At 42.1% G+C, this 21,597-nt stretch overlaps 1 protein-coding gene across 1 annotated transcript in view; it reads right to left on the bottom strand.

Annotated features, from left to right (window-relative positions):
• Window positions 1–2,361: 2,361 nt before the first annotated feature.
• BTRC (beta-transducin repeat containing E3 ubiquitin protein ligase) overlaps window positions 2,362–21,597 on the bottom strand; it is a 119,149-nt gene continuing 99,913 nt past the window's right edge. The window contains exons 5-13 of the mRNA XM_054382104.1: window positions 21,304–21,490; window positions 16,323–16,419; window positions 15,180–15,317; window positions 14,584–14,702; window positions 11,819–12,068; window positions 11,013–11,131; window positions 6,417–6,527; window positions 5,743–5,821; window positions 2,362–2,523 (exon numbers count right to left, since the gene is read on the bottom strand). Coding sequence (XP_054238079.1) covers window positions 2,362–2,523; window positions 5,743–5,821; window positions 6,417–6,527; window positions 11,013–11,131; window positions 11,819–12,068; window positions 14,584–14,702; window positions 15,180–15,317; window positions 16,323–16,419; window positions 21,304–21,490 — 1,262 coding nt within the window. The remainder of the gene's footprint in view (window positions 2,524–5,742; window positions 5,822–6,416; window positions 6,528–11,012; window positions 11,132–11,818; window positions 12,069–14,583; window positions 14,703–15,179; window positions 15,318–16,322; window positions 16,420–21,303; window positions 21,491–21,597) is intronic.

Raw genomic sequence — 21,597 nt, 5'->3', positions numbered from 1 at the left:
GCCCCAGAAATGCTGCAGAACTGGCCTGGAGCCACTGCTAACTGCACTGACTGTACTCATGGCCATACACATTTTACCTATCTGCATTTGCTCATTCATGTGAGCATAGTCTTCTTGTCATGGCCAGAGTGTTTGTGTAACGTCTCCTTTCTAGTGTGGCTGTCTTGAGAGCTCCACAGTGTTTCTAGCAGCTCCCTCTTCCAGTACTCGGCTATGGCCTCTCTCAGGGGAGAAATGGAAAGAAAGGAGCAATATCCATCTTTCCTCCTCACCCCAGCCACAAACTTCTTTCAATTTACAGAATGATTCGTAAGCTACCAGCAACACACTGTCTGCAGGGAGAACAGCAGGAGGAAGATGGTACAGAAAATCCCTCTGCTAGTGAAACACAGCCCTGGGCCAGTGTTCCACCTAGGGCAGGGGTGGACAGGATCTCAGCCCCAGTCCACCATGCTTGGGACTTTGGCAGGAGAGAGTTTAACTTTTCATTGACTAACATTCCCCAGCCAAGCAGATGTTAAGGGAGGCTACAATACACATCCAGCTTCCAAAGGTTTAGCATAGCAGGCAGGAAAGAGATGGATTTGGCTCATAATAGTCAAATTTCAAGGGTCCTCTCTCCACAAAAAATAGGTCTGCAGTTTGAACAGCCAAAAGCTTCAGGGAAGTTGTGGAGAGGGGTGGGGCTGGTCTGGCTGTTTTAAATGTTTCTGTTGCTCTTCAGAGCTGAATGCTTTTTCAAAGGTCTAGCAATGGATATTGATTTCAGTCTGAGAGCGGCAGCTTCCTCCTCACTTCCCCCCTCCTCCTCCCCCCCCCTCAACACCCTGAAGTGACTCTCTCAGCAGGATGCACTGTGGCTGTAAGTCTTTTTGCTTAACAGCAAAGCAACACATTCTGGCAACATTTTAAATATATTCATAGGACATCTGTGACTGGGTTTGGAGGGGAACCAAACAGGGTAAAAGGAAGAGGAGTGAACAGGAAGTAGGGGACAAGGGAGGAAAGGGATGGCAAGGTTTAAAAATGTTAACTGTTCATGAAAGATAAAAGTCATCTTCTGATATAGCAGCACTTTAGCAGTCAGCCACGCTGAGTAGACCCTGTCTGAGATCGACCGCATGCCAACTTTGTTCCAGAAACAAGTCTGAGAGCCTCTTTCTTCAGCAAGTATTGGTTACGTGGATAGTTCTTTTGTCCTGGCATTGGCAGGTAATTTAAATACTGCAGCTTAAATGAGTCCTGGGAACAAAACAAAACAAAACAAAACAAAAAAAAACAAAAAAAAAAAAAAAAAACACAAAAAAAAAAAACAACAAACCCAAACCAAAACAGAACAAACCAAACAAATCCCATTTTTACTAAACCTTTTAATGATTTAAAGGAACATTTGATTGACCAGAGAGTTTGAGAAAATCAAGGTGCCTGATCTGATAGCTCTGGAGCATTGCTGTACATTTACCAACCTACAGAGAGGATGAGTCCCATGACAGGGCATTTTTATGGGAAAATGTCACTGTGGACATCCCCTTGCAGAAGCCTGTCAGCTCTTCTGCCATTTTCTTCAAGCTATTAACAGCAATTGTGCACATACCCACACCAAGGTGGGCAATCATGCTATCCCACTCCACTCATATACATCAAATCCACTCTACAACTGACCCATACGTATGAACACATTATGTCTTCCCCACAATGGCCAAGACAAAAGGTTAAGGTGATGAGCAAACCAGTCAGGCTCTGATTTGTACTATTTAACACCTGTGCTATTCTAGAGAGAACAGGACTGTGTCCTATCAGTAAACAATTTTGCACGGTGATGCATCTCGATTAAATTCACTTGGGCTTGTGCCTCAGTGTCTCCTCCTCTAGCCAAACTGTTCTCTTGAATCAGCTTGCTGCAGAGTGAGAAGAATGGTCACCACTTCAGAGGGAGGGAATAAAGCTGACACTTCTTGGCAAAACTCTCCTGCCTGATGACAACTGCCCAGGGTCAGGCCATCTGCATCCCCTTGTTAGGCAGCAGCTGCTCTAGTGGCTCTGCAGAAACCCATCTTCCTTCTGGACAGCAGTGAATAGCTGATTTAATTATTGATGATGATGGACAGAGAAGGAGAAGTTCTTCAGGGGAACTCGCAGGCACCACATGCCACAAATCCTAAAACAAAGTCCCTATTCTAAGGTATCAAACCCATTCCTGACCTTTTACAGGACACTGGAATTACTGGGCAGCCAGGACGAGAAATATTGGTAAGACTCAGCTAGTAACTCGCACTGCATCCAGCGTCACTTCCGAGTCTCATTTAAGCTTTTTAATGTTTTTTGTTACCTGTGTGAGTGTGAGGTACAGTGCAGTGTTATTTATCTTGAGATGTAGGTGTATGTTCTGGACGGGGAACGAGTGGATTCTGCTTGGGCAGCTGGGTCATTCAGAAAATCCCAGATGAGGATGGTGTCATCGTGTGAGCTGCTGACGATCTGGAACTCATCAAACTGAAGCCGAAAGACTCTTCCAGAATGCTCCTAAATGCAAGTGGGAGACACAGCCTGTTACTGTACAAACTTGCTGGTGTCTGGGATGGAGAAGGGAAGATGAATTTGAACTTGGATTCCAGTGTTACATTAATTTCTCAGTAAACTCCACACCACACACTCTGCATCACCACCAAAGCATAAATTAAGACCTCTTTCAGTTGAAAAGAGTTTTCCATATCTGAGTACTTGGCTCGCAGGAAGTTTACATTACAGTTATCCCATCACTCCTTAAATCCCAGTACTAGACGTTCACTGTGTGGAACTAACCAAGCTGCCTTCACCATACAATTCAGTCTGGTGAGGCTGATAGGAACTCTCCTTCCTGAAATCACAGCATTCTCAGATGCAGTAGGTTACATGGGGAGAAATGAGAACTTTATAGTCAAGACCTGGTATTGTTGCCACTGCTGAAAAGACCTTAATACTGGAGGACACTAAGGAGCCTGTTGTGAAGTCCAGTGACACAGTAATAATTCCTCTTAAGCAGTTCTAAAAATATGAACTAGAAAGGGCATTCTTTATAGGCAGTTTGCATTCTGCTCTGAGGCTGAGTGGAAATGGCATGACAATTTGGCAAGAGTTCAGACTGTAATTAAGAGGAGGCAATGGCAAGATCCTGGGTATCAGAGTAAATCCCCTAAGCCTTCCCTTCCATGTACTGTTGCCTGGTACTCACACTGCTGCATTAATGAGCAGTGGCCTCCTCCTTGGTCAGAAGAGAACAGAAACCATTCAACTGGGGCAAGCCTTCCATAAATACGTATTTCTCTTTAGTGCTCATAGATTGCAAAGGCCTTAGGGTCAGGAAAACCCCCACATCTTAAAATACTTTAGTACTGAAAATACAGGGTTCTGAAACATTTAGACAAAAGAGAAATGTTAGCTATTAAATGGGAATCCTCTGTCTTATGGCACAGAACTAGAAAAATACAGCTCAGTCTGCAAAGCTCAACAGCTGCTTTCAAGTGAACCTCTCAATCGTTAAATTAACTGAAAACACACACAAGTCAGATGCTATTTTTAAGATACATTTTTAGAAGGTTTAATCATTTGAACCTTTCTGATCTTCTAACTGGTAACTCAAATCTGTCTTTAAAAGAACTTACGGGTTTCTGTCTTCCCACCCATTCCAAAAAGAAATTTTTTTGCACAGTGTGTTGCAGCACAGAAGTAAAGAAGGTCTTGCTGAAAAACATCACTATGATGGTAAGATTCAGAGGGATTGCTCAGAGACACCCAAAGAGAGAGGTACTTCCAAATACTGTTTCCAAACCCCCCTTTTTTCTCCTAGTCACTGTGGGCAGAGATTGCCCTACAAATTCCACACAGAACCTGTCCTGTTGCAGGGGCAATAAGCAGAATGTACACCCTGAGCTGAGGCCACAAAGACCTGGACACTATCTCATAAGGAAAGCTGAACTGTGTGTTTATTCTGTGCCTGGGAAGGCTTCTGTCAAATTCATGTGGCCACTGTTCCAGCTAACAGAAGACAAAACTGAAAGGGACCTGGCATGCAGAGAACATTTGTTATCTGTGCACTTTCCTCCTACTGTTTGAAAATTGAACAGGAGCAGCAGGAGACTCACGATGTTCATTGTGCAGCCAGGTTTAATTTTGGAGGCCAAGGGAGGAGAGAAAAAACCCCAAAGCATGGGTAAGCGGGTATAAGGACGTCCTGTTGTCATAAACATGACAAGTCTTAAAAGCACTACAACAGCTTCCCCTGCCTCCCCTATTTTTACCCCCTCCATTGCTATCAAATGGGGATTTATCATATCCATGTGTTGAGATTCCTACAGTGTTTCCATCCCACTGCTTCTGATTTATAATACAATTAGCTGGGGCACTTTGGCTGTCCACTGCTGGAAAATGCAGAGGAAATCACACCAGTTAAATTAAGTCTACAGGTTACTAGGCACACATTTGTCTCAGGCTGGAGCAGGAACACTACTAATACAAAGCTGAAGTCTTAGACTCTCAGAATATGTGCTCATAGGTACAAAGTCGTTTCATAGTTTGGAACTGGGTGGTTGATGGCAAAAGGTTTTTCTGGCTTTCAGCCAGGAAACTATCTGTAGTTCTATTTGGCTAACAAGAAAGTTCTTCAACATAGTACTTGCAGGCATCCAAGACTCTCCAGACTCTTATTCCACAGCTTATGGTCCAAACATGATTGGAAAAGAGTTAGCATGGCTTAATGACCTACTGCCTGTCAGCTGAGCCACAGTAACCCTCACAGCCTGCATCAAATGTGAAGTGAAACAAACACTTTATTAAAATCCACAGGAGCAGCAGCAATTCAGGTGGTAGATGAGTGTGCAGAAGGTCAGCTAGCACAGCTCAGCTGGTGAGAGGTAACCACGCTTAGAGAATCAAACAGCCTCAGTATGATCTTGGTTTAGAGCACAGATGACAGCCACATGCCACAGCAGGAAAGGTCTAACGTATACCAACCCAAGCACTACCCAAACACTTCTTAGCTAACAAATAAATACATTGAGTACTTCTTTTTCAATAATAGTTTAGTACTGGATTGAAATCCTCCTTTATCTCCAGAAACAGTGCAAGTTTTTTGGAGTGAATGGGATGGAGGAATGCTTACAGGAACCATCCTGTGACCTTGGCTTTACTGGCATTTTTCTCACAACTTTCCCAACTGCTAAGCATGACATTGCAACCACACCATCAAACTTGCACTGAATACCAATGGTCAGCATGAAAGTTGCTGTTCAAGGATAAGGCAATTTCACTGTCTGTTCTAGTCCTTGCCTGCTTTTTCCTTCAATACCCAAAAGCCAGTTAAAGGTAATTTCAAGTTCTTGTTCCTCAAATTGGGAATGTAAAACTTTTCTTAAGAAATGCCATGACAAAAATTCATATGACTTACTACTATATCCTCAGGCACACACAGGTTAAACTAAACCCACATGGATCCCATGAAGGACAAGTCTCAGAACTGGATTATGTTGTTAACCACAAATCACAGAACAAAATCTTTTAAAAGTTAGAGCCACAGCTCCTAATTTTGAATGCTTTACAGTTTGCAGCATTAAAAAAAAAAAAAAGTTGGACACCCAAAAACCCAACCCCTTAGAAATGATTTCTAGATCCTGTAGACTGGGGATAAGCTGACTTTTCATAGCTCAGGACAGCCCTGATCAAGTACATTTTTCTGCCCCCTCCAGCATCCCTACCAAAAGCTCTTACCACAAGGGTTCGCAAGCAAAGGGTCCCTGCTGGAGCACGGGGGTCCAAAGCAGCCACAAGATCCCATACTTTAATTTTCCTAGTAGTGAAAAAAAAAGATAAAAAGACAAACAACATGGCTTTGTTGAAAAGTGCTCACAGAAAAAAACACCAGCAACTGTATCATCTTGGTTGATATACCAGTTCAAAGAAAATTACAGTAATCCTTCTGCTCCTGAACCCTGGTTCTTGCGTTTCCTCTTTGTAAACCTTATAGAGCTTTATGGCAGGAGAAAAAAAGAAATGTGCTGCCAACCAAGTAAAACATATAAAAAGCAGGTGGTAATAACTAACAGAAATATAGAAGTGCAGACCCCTAGTCTGTAACAGCAAATGGTTAGAAGATGTAACCACAGATGGGAAAGACTGTTCTTGAAAGTGGTTCAGCTAGAATAGGTTTCAGGTTGAGTTGGTCAGATACTCTTACAAGAGAAGAACTGGACCACACACATAAAACCACATGGATGTATTTCAAAAGAAGAAAAAAAAGGAAATTTTGTAGCATGTCCCTGATTTACTGGCCATAAAAAGGTCCTCATGATATGACAGACAAGGAGTCTAATATTTATAAGGAAAACACAGTGAAGTGGGATGTGAGAGACAGGAAGATGCAAGGCATTGAGTGACAGCCTTACCCATCATATGCCCCACTGACTATCCTCTTATTATCAAAGCGTATGCATCTCACCAACTCTTCATGGCCTTCCAGCACTCGTAAACATGCCCCACACTCAATATCCCACAGCCTGGAAGAGAGTACAAAGAAGCACTAAGAATTTTTGAATATCCAATCACTGCAACAAAACATCTGCTCTTTGCTTGCAGTTAATGGAAACTTGGAAATAAAGATGATGATGAAACAACCACAACAGAGAAACAAATGACATTCATCACTCCCTTTCCTGCTGTTGAGTGGGTGTATGCTTTTCAACACGACCCTGTTATCTTACAGCATCAGACAAGAAATGAGTCAGAGATCCCACCATATTAAGAGCAGTTGTGTCTAGTATCTACTGTTCTAGTACCACAGTTACCTTCATGGAGAGCTTAATGACTTTTATACTACTGAAGTTGATTTTTCATAAAAATATCCTGCCTTGGTTTTGTTGAGAGGGAGACTCATCAATCCCCATGACAGCTCATTTCAGTGGGTAAGATCACCTTTATGGGGCACACTCCCCCTTTCTGTAGTCCTACATGACTATTTCTGATTTGGAGACTACCATTACACTAATTAAGACATCAACACAGCAGTGAAAAGTATAAGAATTGACAAGCCTGTTTTTCTTTGTCGTTTCTCCCACTGAAGGTATGTTTACTTCAAATATAAGTATCTTATGCCTAAGCTAAAATGGGTACTCTATGCTTATTATTTGTTACTAATGCATTTGCTTCTTGTTCTCAAATAATTCCTGTGGCTCTCTTCAATATTTAAAAATGTTTTGGCATCAAAATCAGTACAGAGTATCCCAGTAAGAGACCCAGCAATGCATTACTGTCCCAGCTGTAAATATCCCAGAGTTTCAGGTTTTGTGAAGGATTTTTAGCATGAAGAATAATATAGAACACATTAATTTTTACACTTACACTCTACCTTAAAAAATACTTAAGAAACACTTGAAATACTCATGCAGTCTATTTGCTTTCCATACTTTTGGCAGCTCTTTGACATAACTCCTAATTATCATAGGTAAAGAACGACTGCCTACAGGAACTGAAATTCTTTGACATGTATTGTCTAGAGGTGCTCCACCTCTGGTTGAGGCATGCTCTGCTCACAATAGCAGCACCTACTGCAGCTCCCTGATACACAGTTGAAAACAAGCAGTCACACTCTTAAATGCTCATTCAGTTAGCGTTCAGATCGACATGAACTTCACTGTAGTGAGAAATAGGGTGGCTCATGGAATTTCTCTGGGTGACACATCTCTAAGCAGCACAGCTGCTGAGGTGTCAGGTCTCTTTTCCTTAACAGGCAGACAAAGAAAGAGATAAACTGTCCCCACATATTTTACTCCTGAGGTCCCCCAGGAAATAATCCAGATCAAGTGCAAGGTTGGTGGATAATGATGGCAGCTTTCCTGCCACAACAAGCTGCTCTCACTTTGGACATCAGGGGAATGAACAGAACACTCTTGTTGCTACAGAGCTGGGAAAGGATTTGACTATGAACATGTCTGAGGCCAAGGAGGAGCACAAAGTGACTCTGATCTCTGAAGCTGATCTTTCAGGAATCTGTGAAGATCCAAATAGTTTTCATATGAGTGCTGGCACGTCAGTCAAGGTCAGAGCAAGCAACTCCATGGCAAAGGTCAGCCAAAGGCACTCTGTCTGATCAGAGAGCATTAAGTCTCTCAAGAACTGTAAAGAGGATGGAAAATGCCAGAAATGAGCTGTTGCAGAAAGGTTTGAGAACAACCTTGTGCCAGAAACATCAGTGCCATGTGTTTCCATTCCTTTCCATCAATCCTGAGATTGCCAGCAGCTCTGGGAGGCTGCATCGCACTCATCAGGTCTATATGAAAAATTTCAGGTCCCAGTTTGAGTTTTCACCTGAATCTGAATGGGACTAGAAGAGAGGACCATAGAATCAGAATTATTTTGGTTGGAAAAGACCTCTAAGGTTATCAAGTCCAACCATCAACCTAACACCACTATGGCCATTAAACCATGCCCTGAAGTGCCATATCTACATGTTTTTTGAACATCTCCAGGGATGGTGACTCGACCACTTTCCTGGGCAGCCTGTTCCAATGCCTGACCATTCTTTCAGAATGCATCCAGCATTCTTGGACTTCTTGGACCTCCAGGACTGTCTCCCAAGGGACTCTGTTGACCATTCTCTTGAGCATGTCCCTAGCCATCTGGGGAATGGCCCTTCATGTACAAAAGAGATAACTGCAGAATCTTGAAGCAGAATTGGTGCCAAGGGTACCTCCCAGATTTGGTAACCTCAAATATGTGCTTCTTCATATAGTCACAGGACCAAATACAGTAAGAGAACTACTTTTAAGGCTTGAGAACTAGCTAAAAAAAATCAGTAAAAGTGTATACAGTCAAAAGCACTACCTGTCTTCCTATAGCTTTGGGAGAAAGTCTAGAAATAGAGGGAGGTTTGCAATTATCTCAGCCTTTAATTCACTTGAAGTGCTGTTAGAGTTGGAAGATGTACAGAAGATAGGTGAACCTGAATCCCCATCTGCTAGAGAGCATGCTGTTGTCTAAATGGTCTAGTATCAGATCCCCATGTGTGTACACACTGGAGGTTGAGCACACACACACACACATGTAAATCAAACACTCATTTAAGAGTTAACCCAAGATGATGTAGTCTGATTATATTTTCTTGCTTGAAATTATCTCTTCTTCTTTTTTTTTTCCCCTATACCATTCTTGTCTGTAGCAATTAAGAAATATGGCCCCAGAGGTTAAAATACTGAAGTGATGGGATTAAACTTGGTGGAACAGTTTCTACCAGATGGAAAAGCACACAATGACAGTGATGCCTGTGTAGCTGTGTCCTCTTATACAGGTGAAATTTCTGGCCTAACATAAAATCGAAACAGTTTTTATACATTGGAGTCTCCCTGCTCCATGTAAATCTCCAGAGGAAAGATACTGATTTCTCAGCTCCTTCACATGTCCTTACATTTGCAGTTGCAAAACTAGAAATCACAGAGTCATCTTTTGGAAAAAAGTTTCCCAGAAACTGAGGAACAATAAACTTCAAGTTCTGTATTTGGGGCAGCCTCTAGTAAAGACCAACGTGCCACTTCCGGCATTTCACAGTGGATTACAATCAAACGTACAAAGCACTGACCCATCCACAAAGGCAACTTGGGAATCTGTCCTTCTACTGACTTGTGCCTTCTCCTAATGGCCAGGAGAAAACAATGTGACCAGGTAAGTGTTGTGCCTTGTTCACACAGCTGCCAAACTTGACTTCCATTAAGATTTCCTGCCAACATTCCTAAAATTCTAGCACAGTTTATCTGTCAGCTAGGGATTTTGCCCAATGTAAGTATAAAGTGACTCTACTCCTCTTTAGAGTTATCACTATTTTGACATTTATTTTTATTAGCATTGCAAATCATATTTTAGATCCTTCACTAACCACTGTAATATTTAACTATTTCTTACTCTAATTCTGAGACCAAGTTTCACAGTACAATTGCAAAGGGACATTTTTTTCTGTTTGAAGTGCAGGAGTTCTCGTCACATAGAAGTGGCACTACTCTTATGCAATGCCTGTTATACTTTTTTCCTTGATTAAGAGACAGAAATCCTATCTCTCTTGGTCATGCTCTCAGACAGCCCTGTATTAAAATCTGGCACAATGACCTCGTGATGACCACCAAAGGACCACTGTTTTCCTACAGAATGCAAAGCAGGGAGAGGCAGTGTGTTGCAAGCCAAGTCCACAGGCAAACAGTAGCATGAATCATTCTCACTAAGGAGAAATTACTACGGACATGCAAATGAAAGGGCTTCTGCTCACACTGTTCAGCTTTCAAGTTTTATCAGAAGACAGACAAGTATTTAAAGCAATGACAAGGACAACACAGAGATTGCTCTTACATCTGTTTACATGACAGAGTCATTTCCCCATGTCACACACACTATTGTTCAAGTTTCCTCTGTACATCCCAAGATTAATAGGACATCCCTCTGCCAGCAGCTGCAGGACGTAGGGGAAAATCCTGGCTCTTGATACCAGAAGGAGTTAAATCTCTGACTGCAACAAGGGCAACTGGAGAAGTGCAAAAGGCAGCAAACTGAACTTCATGCTCTAAACCAGCTGTTCAAAACTTAACCAGGTGCCAAGTACCACAAGAAGAGTTTGGCAAGAGCCCAGGAGGATTTCTGCAGAGGATTAAATGCCTCTTACTGCAAATCTGACCCCTTTAACTAGACACATAGCCCAATTAAAATATCACACGAGGACATCACAGAAAGCGGTACTTGCCAGCTCTTTCATACACCAGAACTGCCAGAGCAATGCAACTTGTTGATTAGTATGGGACTCTTGAGATACAGAGGATGAAAGACAACGCAGTAAAACAGGCTGCTAATATCTCCATCCAGCAGTTCCCAATGTTCTACACCAAAGAAAGCATATTTCAAAGACGGCAAGGGTACAGAGCCCTTCAGTGGCCTAACCTCTGCACATCCCAGGGAATCAGAGACAATATGCTGGCACAGAACTCTGCAATGGGGAGCGTGTCTCTCACCTGATGGTATTATCTGAAGAGCCGCTCACTACTAGCCTGTCTCTGTACTGCAGACATGCAATGCCTCGTTTGTGGCCGTTTAAGGTGCGCACAAATTCGCAGGTACTAGTGTTCCACACCTGTGACAGGAAGCGGGGAGGGAACCACACAGAGACAAATTATTAAGAAGAGACTAACAAAAGTTGGTATCTGTATGATATATAGGTGCATCCAGAAGACTTTTAAATTGAAGATGCCACCATTAAGCTTGAGAAAATAATCTCTCTGATGGCTTGTGACTATAGTCTGCAACTGTTAGCAGCTTGGGTTACAGTGCACAGAAGATTTTTGCCACATGGTATGAGAATTAGCTTCCAAATTCAGGCTTTTGCACTCTTGGGCTATGATTTAGTCTACATGGGATCTTGATTTTCCTCAGTTTTAAATGCTGCAGATGGGATCACGGCAGTAACAGTTAAGTGACTCCTATCCATGGACCTTCACTGTTGCTCCCATGTTTGAATGACAACTCTTGACAACTGTTTGAATGACTGAGGCTGAAACAGACTATGGAAACGATCAAGCTGAAAAAGAACACAGAAAAATAAAGTTCTTTTTCAACTGCATCTGTACCTGGATCTGATTTGCCATACAGCTCTGTAAACAAGTTGTGTAAGCTCAAGAGAGGAGGGACAAGCGGAAACGAACAGCAGGAAGAACACTGCTTCTAAAGGAAGATCTGCCAAGGACTATCTTCCCTGTCTGGTCACTATTCTTGGTTATTTAATACCAAGTGCTGCAAATAAAACCCCTCTGAAACACCTCACCTTTATAGTCCTGTCACCTGACGCTGATACAATGTACTTGTCATCAAAGTCCACTACGTTGACGGCAGCTCGGTGCCCTACTAGCACCCTTCTGAGGGTGATGTCTGTGGGTGAAGCCATGTCCCACACAGCAATGGAACGGTCTTTGGAGCAGGTCACCATCATGCCGTTATTGAAGCGGAGGTGCAGCACAGCTTCGCAGTGGTGAATCAGAGTATTCAGCATCTCGCCCGCGTTCACGTCCCACACCCTGCCATTCCAAATTTCAAACCAGAGAGAAAAGAGTTAAAAAAGCAATGTAGAGTGGATTTTCTGCAGTGAGAGAGGCATGGGGAGAGGTAATTGACTCTCTAGCAATATTAGAAAAGCAAACACCACAAGTTGTATCTACATCTATTAAATAGTTCATTAAAAAATGCATTATATAAACCTGTTGATTATGCATACACTGAGACAGTCCAGCAGCCAAAAACTCTGCAATGCAGTTAACACCATAAAAATAACCCAGCCGGGGGGAAAAAAAGGCATTCTTTAATTAAGGGAATTTAGTACCAAGAAAAGGTATGAGATTGATGGCCTTAAAGACTCAGGTCTCCTGGTTGTGTCAGCCTACCACACACTCCATTTCCAGTCAATGATTACTTAATCATAACCTGTGGAGATGCAAGTTCAGTGAGAAGTTTAACTTTTTGATTTCTCCCACAGGATTATCAACTCAAAAGGATAATTTATACAGAAGCAGAAGACAAGATAATGCTTTTAAAATGACTATCAGTAATTGCCACAAGTTGCACTCTGAATTGCGTTTACCCAGCAGTGCATCTGGTATACAGCTACGCTCCTGGAATGTGCTGAATATCCAAATTAAGACGTAGCATTTATGTCAATTTAATGTTATTGGAGCCAACTGTTTCAGCTGAAAGATAATTTAAGATGAAAGGTAGACAAAGGTTTTATACAGAACTTCTAGGAGTTGAAATGCAGATTTTTAGGTCTTAAAAATGTTTCTTTTGGGCTGTTCTGTTGGCCAGCTTCTTTCAACCTCCATTAAGACATTTTCTTGGTACCATCACATTTGTATCCCAGACACTACATGAGAGCAGAAAATGGCTGTATAATCAGGCACATTAGACACTGCACAAGGTAAAACTTCCCTCTCAATAAGGTGGCCAGTAACAAATGGGAAGGTGTGAGAAAGACTTCTAATGTCTTCTTTTCTAACTTATGGAAGCTGAAGTACATCAACTTATGGACTACAAATGAGAAAGAAAACTACATTCCAACTACAAAATGCAAAGGAGAAAAACCCATTGAATAAAGACCTGAGCCATTAACATACAAGCAATTTGCAGACAGGGCTGCCAAACTGAACAGGAGCTGGAGACCTACTGACTTCTTCGGACAAGTGCATCCCTGAGATCTCGGAAGCATTAAAATCCCATCTGTACTGTCTATTGGATGAAGCTACTCTTCCTGAGGAGACGCAAGGATAAAAGTGATGCATCCTGTGTGCCTCTGGGGTCTGCACGAACACTTATAGATACAGTGGGAAACAAAGTATTTCTGGGCAAGTAGCCAGTCTGCAATTTGGCCTGCCTGGCCTTATATGGAAGATGATAGTGCTTGTTACAGAAATTGGCCTCCTTTTGTGGTCTGCTTAGCACAGTGCAGTTCCCACATCACCTCCACGCAGGTGGCTTTCCAAAGTTCTGGGCTCCTACGAATGATGTTCAAAAAATGTGTTGACATGGCACTTTGGGATGTGGTTTAATGGCCATAGTGATGTTAGGTCAATGGTTAACTTGATCATTTTAGAAGTCTTTTCCAACCAAAGCAATGCTTTGATTTATGAATCTATGATAGGACGCCAAAATCTAGCAGCACCACAAGACTGCATGCATCACGTCAGAAACTTAAATAGTTATTAGTCAGAAACTAATAGTTATTAGATTAACATTAGCAGTTTACATGTGAGCACAGTGATAACAATGAGGAGCTTGCAGACATAGGAACACATGCTAATAGCTTCAGAAAAGGCTACTGCCACAGCTTTTTGCTGCCTATTACTTCACTGTGTGGGCATTGCTTGACAAGAAGAAAATATATAACAACATGGAGAAGGCAGAGTTACTCCTTCACATCCAAGTTCATACTGCCATTCACATGTGCCTGTATTTACACTGCAGGTCTTAAGACTTTCTGGGATCCTGTAATATGCCTAGAGGACTTCACAATGTGCACCACATGAGCTGACTTATGGTGTCCAGCCTTTTGCTGGAAAGTAAAAGGAAAGTGAGTTTAGAAAGAATGAATGAAAAGAAACATCATGCTGAAATGTAATTAAAAGTCACAGGAGATCTAGTCATGCATCTTTTGTTAAAATTACTGGACAATGGATGACTAAACCTTTAAATTTGCTTTGAGAATTTCCATCAACTTTTTAAAAGTTACTCAGAGGGATAATTTAAAACACTCCCAGGGAGTGTCAAAACATGCAAAACCTTGATGAAATGTCAGATGTCCTTCCTTGGACACCTTGACCTCGACTGGCCTTTGCTTAGGAGTCTTTGCTTAGGTTCCCATTTCTCCTTGACAGCCATTTGCATGGACGTCTGATAAACAAGGACAGTAGACTCCTGAACAAATATGCTGAATTAATTCATGGAATCTATAGAGCTGCACACATTTAAGAAAAAACATTTCAGCAGCTTGCAAGGCTAAAATCTTAAGAGGCAAACAAAAAGCTCCAAATCACAAGCACACACCTGACTGTTGAGTCCGAGGAGCCAGTAATGATGACACGCTCGTCGTACTGGAGGCACAGGACGGAACCCGTGTGTCCGGTGAGGATCCGCTTGCATTCTAATGTATTCTTATCCCAGATCTAAGATAGCAAACATTCAAAACCCAACAGCTCAGTAAGGTTTTTTCACCTTTCAGCACTTACTGGTTTGACTGGTCTGTTTTTTACTACAACACGTTATCCACAGTGCAGTTAGAACATCTTTAATGGCATCTGAGGAGTCTTCTGCAGGCTCTTTGGTGCAATAGATTAACACATTTCATATTACTGGCTTTACTATGAACACTGGTTTTACACTTCTCATCTGGGTATGTGGTACACTAATTACATTGCCTGTAATTACTGATGAACAAAAACTCTGCTAGCAAGGTCTGCTTTTAAGAAAATGGGCTCTCTCTTGCTAGATAAGAGGCATACATGCTGTGCAGGTGTGAGGTGGGGGAAGGAGAAGGCTAGGTTACTAATGAGAGATTGAGTAGGTGTCACTGAAATCAAGACACTATTATTTATGGCATGGACACTTCATGCTGTTTGTATGCCATTTTGGAGCATTCTCACCTTAATAGTATTGTCTCGTAGGCCACTTACAATCTTCTGATCATCATACTGTAAACAATAAACCCCTTTGCTTGTCTCACTTCGGCAGTGGATCCTCTGTAAACTGTGCCTTCCACACCGCCAGTTTGATTCTATTGTCTTGAGGAGAGACACGGAAGACAAGAGAAGTAAAAATAAAGCACAGAACTAGCTCCTCTTTTTTTTTGTTTGGTTGAGAGGACAGTAGATATTTGTATTCACACTTTCTCTTGCAACCAGACTGCTTTCTAGAAGAAGTAACACACGTAACAAACCTAATCAACGGACAAAAGCCTGTAAAACGTATCACATATCAAGGCTAAACTCATCTGTGTTATCTGGAAAGGTGAGGGAGAAGTGATCTAAAAGCTTTTTTTTTATCTCCAGCCTTTAACCATCTGTGACTCAACAACTACACAATTGAAGAGAAAGTCTCAGTCAAGCTCTAGCTAAGCATTTATACAGTTTTGTCACCACCGTGCCTGAGCACCACTTTTGCCACTAGGGAGCCACCAGAACATGGCATTTTGTTCACACTAGATACAAAGCAGCCACACTCAGTCACTTTCTGTTTCCCCAAATCTTTGGACTGCAGCCTTTAGCAATGCCTTTTTTTTTTCCCCCTCCCTGGCTCAGTTCCTCCAAGAGCATCTTACTATGTCTCATCTGCACTGGGTAGAGCCAAGTACAGTGAAACATGAAGTCAAGACAGCACAGTGCTGCTGTGACACCTGAGAATCAAGATGTAGAATCTCTATCTGCAAACAGTTCACTAAACAATCCAGCTCATCCTTTGTCTAAAGGAGCAGTGAAGCCTGGAACCTTATGTAACTATTCTAGATCTACAAACTCTGGACACAGACACATCAGATTTACCAAAATATTTCATCAGAAAAAACTTTCCTCAGAATTTCAGCATCATGAAACAATCCAACTCATCCTTTGTCCAAAGGAGCAGTGAACCCTATGTAACTAATCTAGATCTACAAACTCTGGACACTGACACATCATATTTAGCAAAATATTTCACCAGAAAAAGTTTTCTCAGAATTTCAGCATCATGAATAAATCAGAGAGACTCAAACAACCAACCAAACACCACTACAGCTGGAAGCTGATTCTTACCTCTATGTCCTGTATAATTTTGGGGTAAAGTGCTCTGTAGAAGGAATTGGGTGGTGCAGTCCCATCAGGAGGTTTATTTTTAAATAGATATTGTCCCCTGGAAGATAAAGAACAGTCCCACTGAACACAAATTATGTTTCAGTATACTGGAGAACAGTCTTCCTGGCAATTTAAAAATGGATAACCACTGCTGAAAAGCACAGACACATTCCTGTTCAAACTTCATTTACTCAGTAAGATGGGGTGGTTCGTTTTTTTTTGCCCTGCACCATGCAAGTCTTGCATTTTGACACTGAAATACTCATGAAGCATCTGTGCCTAGTCACTCAGGGAAGGGAATTACATTACATGTTATGGACATGAGCCCAATTAAATCATTAGGAGGTGAGAATGGCTCATGCCTGCAATACACATACCCATATCAGAGGTCATCTTTCAAATAAAATGTAAAAAGGAAATGAAAGAAGCCAAAGAACTCTCAACTTCACTATGCATTCAGGGCTAGCTTTTATCTGCACTAGCAGGAATGAAATCAGTTTTGGTGCATGGGCATTTTACTGTTACTGCTGTATTTTGGTAAGCAACACTTCATCTGTGGTGCCTCCCTCATTTCAACACTGATTTGGAATACTCATATCCCAAGCTGGATTTTTGCTACCAAAAAACATCCGTAAATGGCAATCACTACCTGCTGTGTAAAAAACTTTAATTCCTCATCCTGAAGTTAAGAAGGCACCAAACACGGTGTGGAAGCTAGTAAACCCCACCATGGGCGTGCTAACTGCTGCTCTGCCTGGCAACATGCCTCGCAAAATGGAGACAGGCACAAATGCCTCTGAGTGTAATCCTGGCATCAGAGGCACAGAGTTTACACTGGGCCAGCTCTCCGCTTCTCCCTCCCTTGCTCCATTATGGCATAATTAATTGTTTAATACTTGCCTGTGCATGCATTTCTTGTCCTTTCCATACAGTACACCTTGAAACTCATTTGAGAGACCACACATCATTTGCCATGAGGTATTCGAAGTGGGGAAATCACAACAACGAACCAAAATGTTCAGATTGTCAGGCAGAGCAAACCATAGGACTGAACAAACCAAATCACAAATGCTCAGGAAAAGAACTTCTGGTAATTCTTTAAATAAAATACAACTGGAGAAAAAGGGGCTTTCTACTTTGGACAAAGCAAGCAATCATCTGAATCTTCAAATATAGTGACTGGCAGCCACTCCCATGGAGACAAAAACACCTGAAGAAGGGACACACAGAGGGAGGCAAACCACTAACTAGATAGTTGCCTATTTACTGTGATCCAGTCTGGAAGGGCATACAAGAAAATTAAAATTACTCGTCCAGGGAGACAAAAAATGCTTTGGAGATATACAGAATACCTAGGACACATCCTGGAAGACCTGAGATAGGTCTATGACAATCTGTACGAAGCCTATGTGTCTGAAAACCTGCCTGTGGTTTCCACCTTCACTAGCTGACCTAATACAAGGTCTTGTTGCTGCCTTGCTGCATGTAGAGAGAGATGTTTACAGTTCAGTGAAAGGATTGCTTGGAATTTCCACAGCATCCCAGTGGCCCTTGTGCTCTGGGATAAAAGGAGCTATTGTTTACAGGTTTTGATGACTGTCCAATTCAATCAAATATTCAGATGGGCATAATCATGCCCAGATTTCAGGCTTCTGTTTTTTATTTCTCTAAATCTGTGTAGCCCTTACTTACTACTCCCTTACAAGCTGTCAGTGAAGGCTACCCTGATGTAGAAATGGGTGTTTCTGTTGTAAACCATGAACTGCAAATGCTGAAATGAATTACCCCATATGCAAAGTGAGGAGCTGTAAACAAACAGCACCAGTCATCTATTATTCTGAACTGTGCAGTTAGCCACCTCCTTGTGCCATGCACAGTGTTAGCACTGACTACAAGCTATAAAGCTCTATATGGTAGAGATGCAATTAAATGATGCATTTCTTGTCTGCCTCTCCCAACCACCCCATTCATGCATGCAGTTGTATCTTCTGGAGCTAATGAAAAAACGTGAAAGACAGAGCACAACTTGCTCCTGTTGTGCCGAAAGCAACCTCCAAGACAGAATGTAAACCTGGAGAAGGAGGTGCAGTAAGAGAGTGTGACTGTCCTTTGAGACGAGAAGCAGGATTCTGCAACTGTTCTGTAGAAATGCCATGTATCTGTGTGACTTGTGATCGGTGCTAACGTTGTTTCTAAAATCCACAGGCAGTCACTTGAGAACTATTAGCTACAATCTCTGACAAGATGTAAAGAATAGGCAAAGTTCCATAGAACAGGAAAAAGACAAATGTAGCTCTTAAATTTAAAAAAAGGGGAAAAGGTCCACCAAGGAAACGGCAGACTGTCTAACTCAACTTTGACAGCTTTGCAGTTTTAAAGCACTGTTCTAGAGCACTAAATCAGATGAGTGCCTAGATGACAAAGTGACAAACAACAGGCAACCCTGATCAGTCAGAACATACCATGTTAAACTGACTTGATTTCTTCTCATGAGCTACTTACATTACTTAGCTAAAGAAATATGATCTTAAAAGAGCTCAAAGGTGGACACACAAATGGCTGGAGAGCAGAGTCTACTGATGGTGCACTGTGAAACAGGATAGCAACCGGTATCTCCTATGGAGTCTGTCCTGTGTGTGTCATTGAGCATTTTCATTAATGACAAAGAATGGAACAGGGAGTGTATTTATTACCCAGGCAGTGTTACTAAAGCTGAGAGAAGCTACAAGCACTTTGGTGGAGTATGAGTTTAAACTCATCATGCTCGTGACAGAATGGAGAAACACCAAACAGTAGGTACAATCTAACTCAGTAAGGACAAGTGCCATGTCCACCACTGAGTAACAACATGCAAAATGAAGAATAAAGGCTAAGTTCCACAGAAAGTGTAATTAATTTTGTAACAGTATTATACCACTGTTTAAAAAACAAAGGGGGACAAGTTCTGCTGGAAAGCACAAAGTGGAGAGCCCCCAATGTGACATGCTAATCAGTCCTTCCCTCACCACCAAATCTCTGATGATGCTTCAGCTGAAGTAAGACACCCAGCTGATTAGAGCATCCTCCAAGAACAGAGTAGAACAACTTGTGAGGGTTTAACAGAGAAAATCAAGAATGACAATATGACAAGACAACACAAGATTAAGGTTGCCTAGTACATCCAAAATGTAAGATACGTGATCATCTTCCAATGTGGAAAAGATTACTGCAAAAAGGAGAATAAGAAACTGTCTTGTGTGCCTGTGTAGGCTAAATATAACATGCCAAACTGTAGCTAGGATGACAGCCTAGATTTTAGGAAAATCCTTCTAACATTAAAGTCAGTGAAACAGTGGAATTACTTGCTCAGGTAAGACCTAGGCAATCTCCATCAGTGAAGAATTTTAAGAATAAGGCAGACAATCATCTGGGATGACCTAAAAGAACCCAAGGTCTGCCTCTGGGAAACAGGTGGGACTAAATAACCTCTCAAGGTTGCTCTTCTGACTTACTGTGACCTCAACAATGCAGAGCAAAAATACCAGTCCTGAAGAGAACAATGCACTGAAAGGAATGCCAAAGTGCCCACTGCCATGCTTGTGTTTGTTTTACTCACTTTATAAACATAACACTATTGGAAGCATATCATAGAATCATAGAATCAGTCAGGGTTGGAAGGGACCACAAGGATTATCTAGTTCCAACCCCCCCTGCCATGGGCAGGGACACCTCACACTCCATCAGGCTGGCCAGAGCCTCATCCAGCCTGGCCTTAAACACCTCCAGGGCTGGGGCCTCAACCACCTCCCTGGACAACCCATTCCAGGCTCTCACCACTCTCACGGTGAAGAACTTCTTCCTCATGTCCAGTCCAAACCTACCCACTTCCAGCCTAATTCCATTCCCCCAAGTCCTGTCTCTACCTGACATCCTAAAAAGTCCCTCCCCAGCTTTCTTGTAGGCCCCCTTCAGATACTGGAAGGACACCTTGGAGCCTTCTCTTCTCCAGACTGAACAGCCCCAACTCTTTCAGTCTGTCCTCATAGGAGAGGTGCTCCAGCCCTCTGATCATCCTCATGGCCCTTCTCAAAAGAGTACAATTTTTAAAGAACGTTTCATAATCCTGATTTACTCCATTTTACTTTCTGAGACAAACAATATAACAAAATTAACCATAAAAAAGGAGTCTTTGTTTTCATCTCTGTATCTTTTTCTTTTTAATAGCAACCAAAATGCCTGAGCTGTCACTTTTATCTTGTTTATGAAATATTCATACCCAGCTTCCTTTCTGCCAGCATCCTAGGGACACCCTTGGAAAAGAAAATTATGTATTAAAGGACATACCCCTGAGAGGGAAAGTTCTAATGAAATGTTAACAGAGCAGCTTCAAACTTGAGTGAGACCCACACTGTAGTAAGGCTATTCCAGATGATTATTAACTAATCTATCTGCATTTCTAAAGTCCCCTATTCTCTGTGGTACCTACCCTCAGCTTCCAGTTTGAAAATTAAAGAGATATCTAATAGTGAAAATCTGCTGAGGAAAACAAACAGACCTATCAGGAAACAACTAATTCATAGCACATGCTGCCCCACTGCCACCTCTGAAAAAGCTCTTCTGCTCTGAACTGCTGACTAGTTTAGTGTTCCCCTGGGGCGTACACAGCTTCTTAATTTGAACCAAATGACAGCTGGGTGTAAAAATCTCAGTCTGTATATCTCACTTGTCACAGTGGGATAAGAACACGATCAGATGAGGAAGGTAAGGAAAATGTCCCCCTATTGCCTGCATAGTCAAACAATGCCCTGACTTCCCAACACTTGAAATGACTGAAGCAACTGTTAGGTTTGGAACCAACATGATGCTTCAGGGTGCTAAATAACCCTCTTCAAATACAATTTGAAACATACAGCACCTACTGTCCTGAGTGGGGGCAAAAGAGGTGAAGATGTAGTTTCCTCACCATCCTCTCCTCTCTGACAATCCCCTCCACAGGGAGTCTGTCCTGACCATTCTCTCGATGAGCTTCTTCCACAGCATGCCATCTGACGTCACCCGGTACCACTCCTTGCACACCAGCTCAGCAGCACACAACGATTTGGCATCCAGGTATGACAGAATGTTCTCAGCAATATGATCCAATCCCCGAGCTGGGGGGGGGGAGAAAGAAAAAAAAAAAAACAACAACCCAGAAAAAGAAAAATTATTTGCTGGGGAGACAGAGTTTAAAACAACTCCCCTTGCTAGTACAAAGATA

The sequence above is a fragment of the Indicator indicator genome, chromosome 7, assembly GCF_027791375.1.
Source record: "Indicator indicator isolate 239-I01 chromosome 7, UM_Iind_1.1, whole genome shotgun sequence".
NCBI lineage: Eukaryota > Metazoa > Chordata > Aves > Piciformes > Indicatoridae > Indicator > Indicator indicator.
This window is presented reverse-complemented; position numbering and strand designations above follow the sequence as displayed.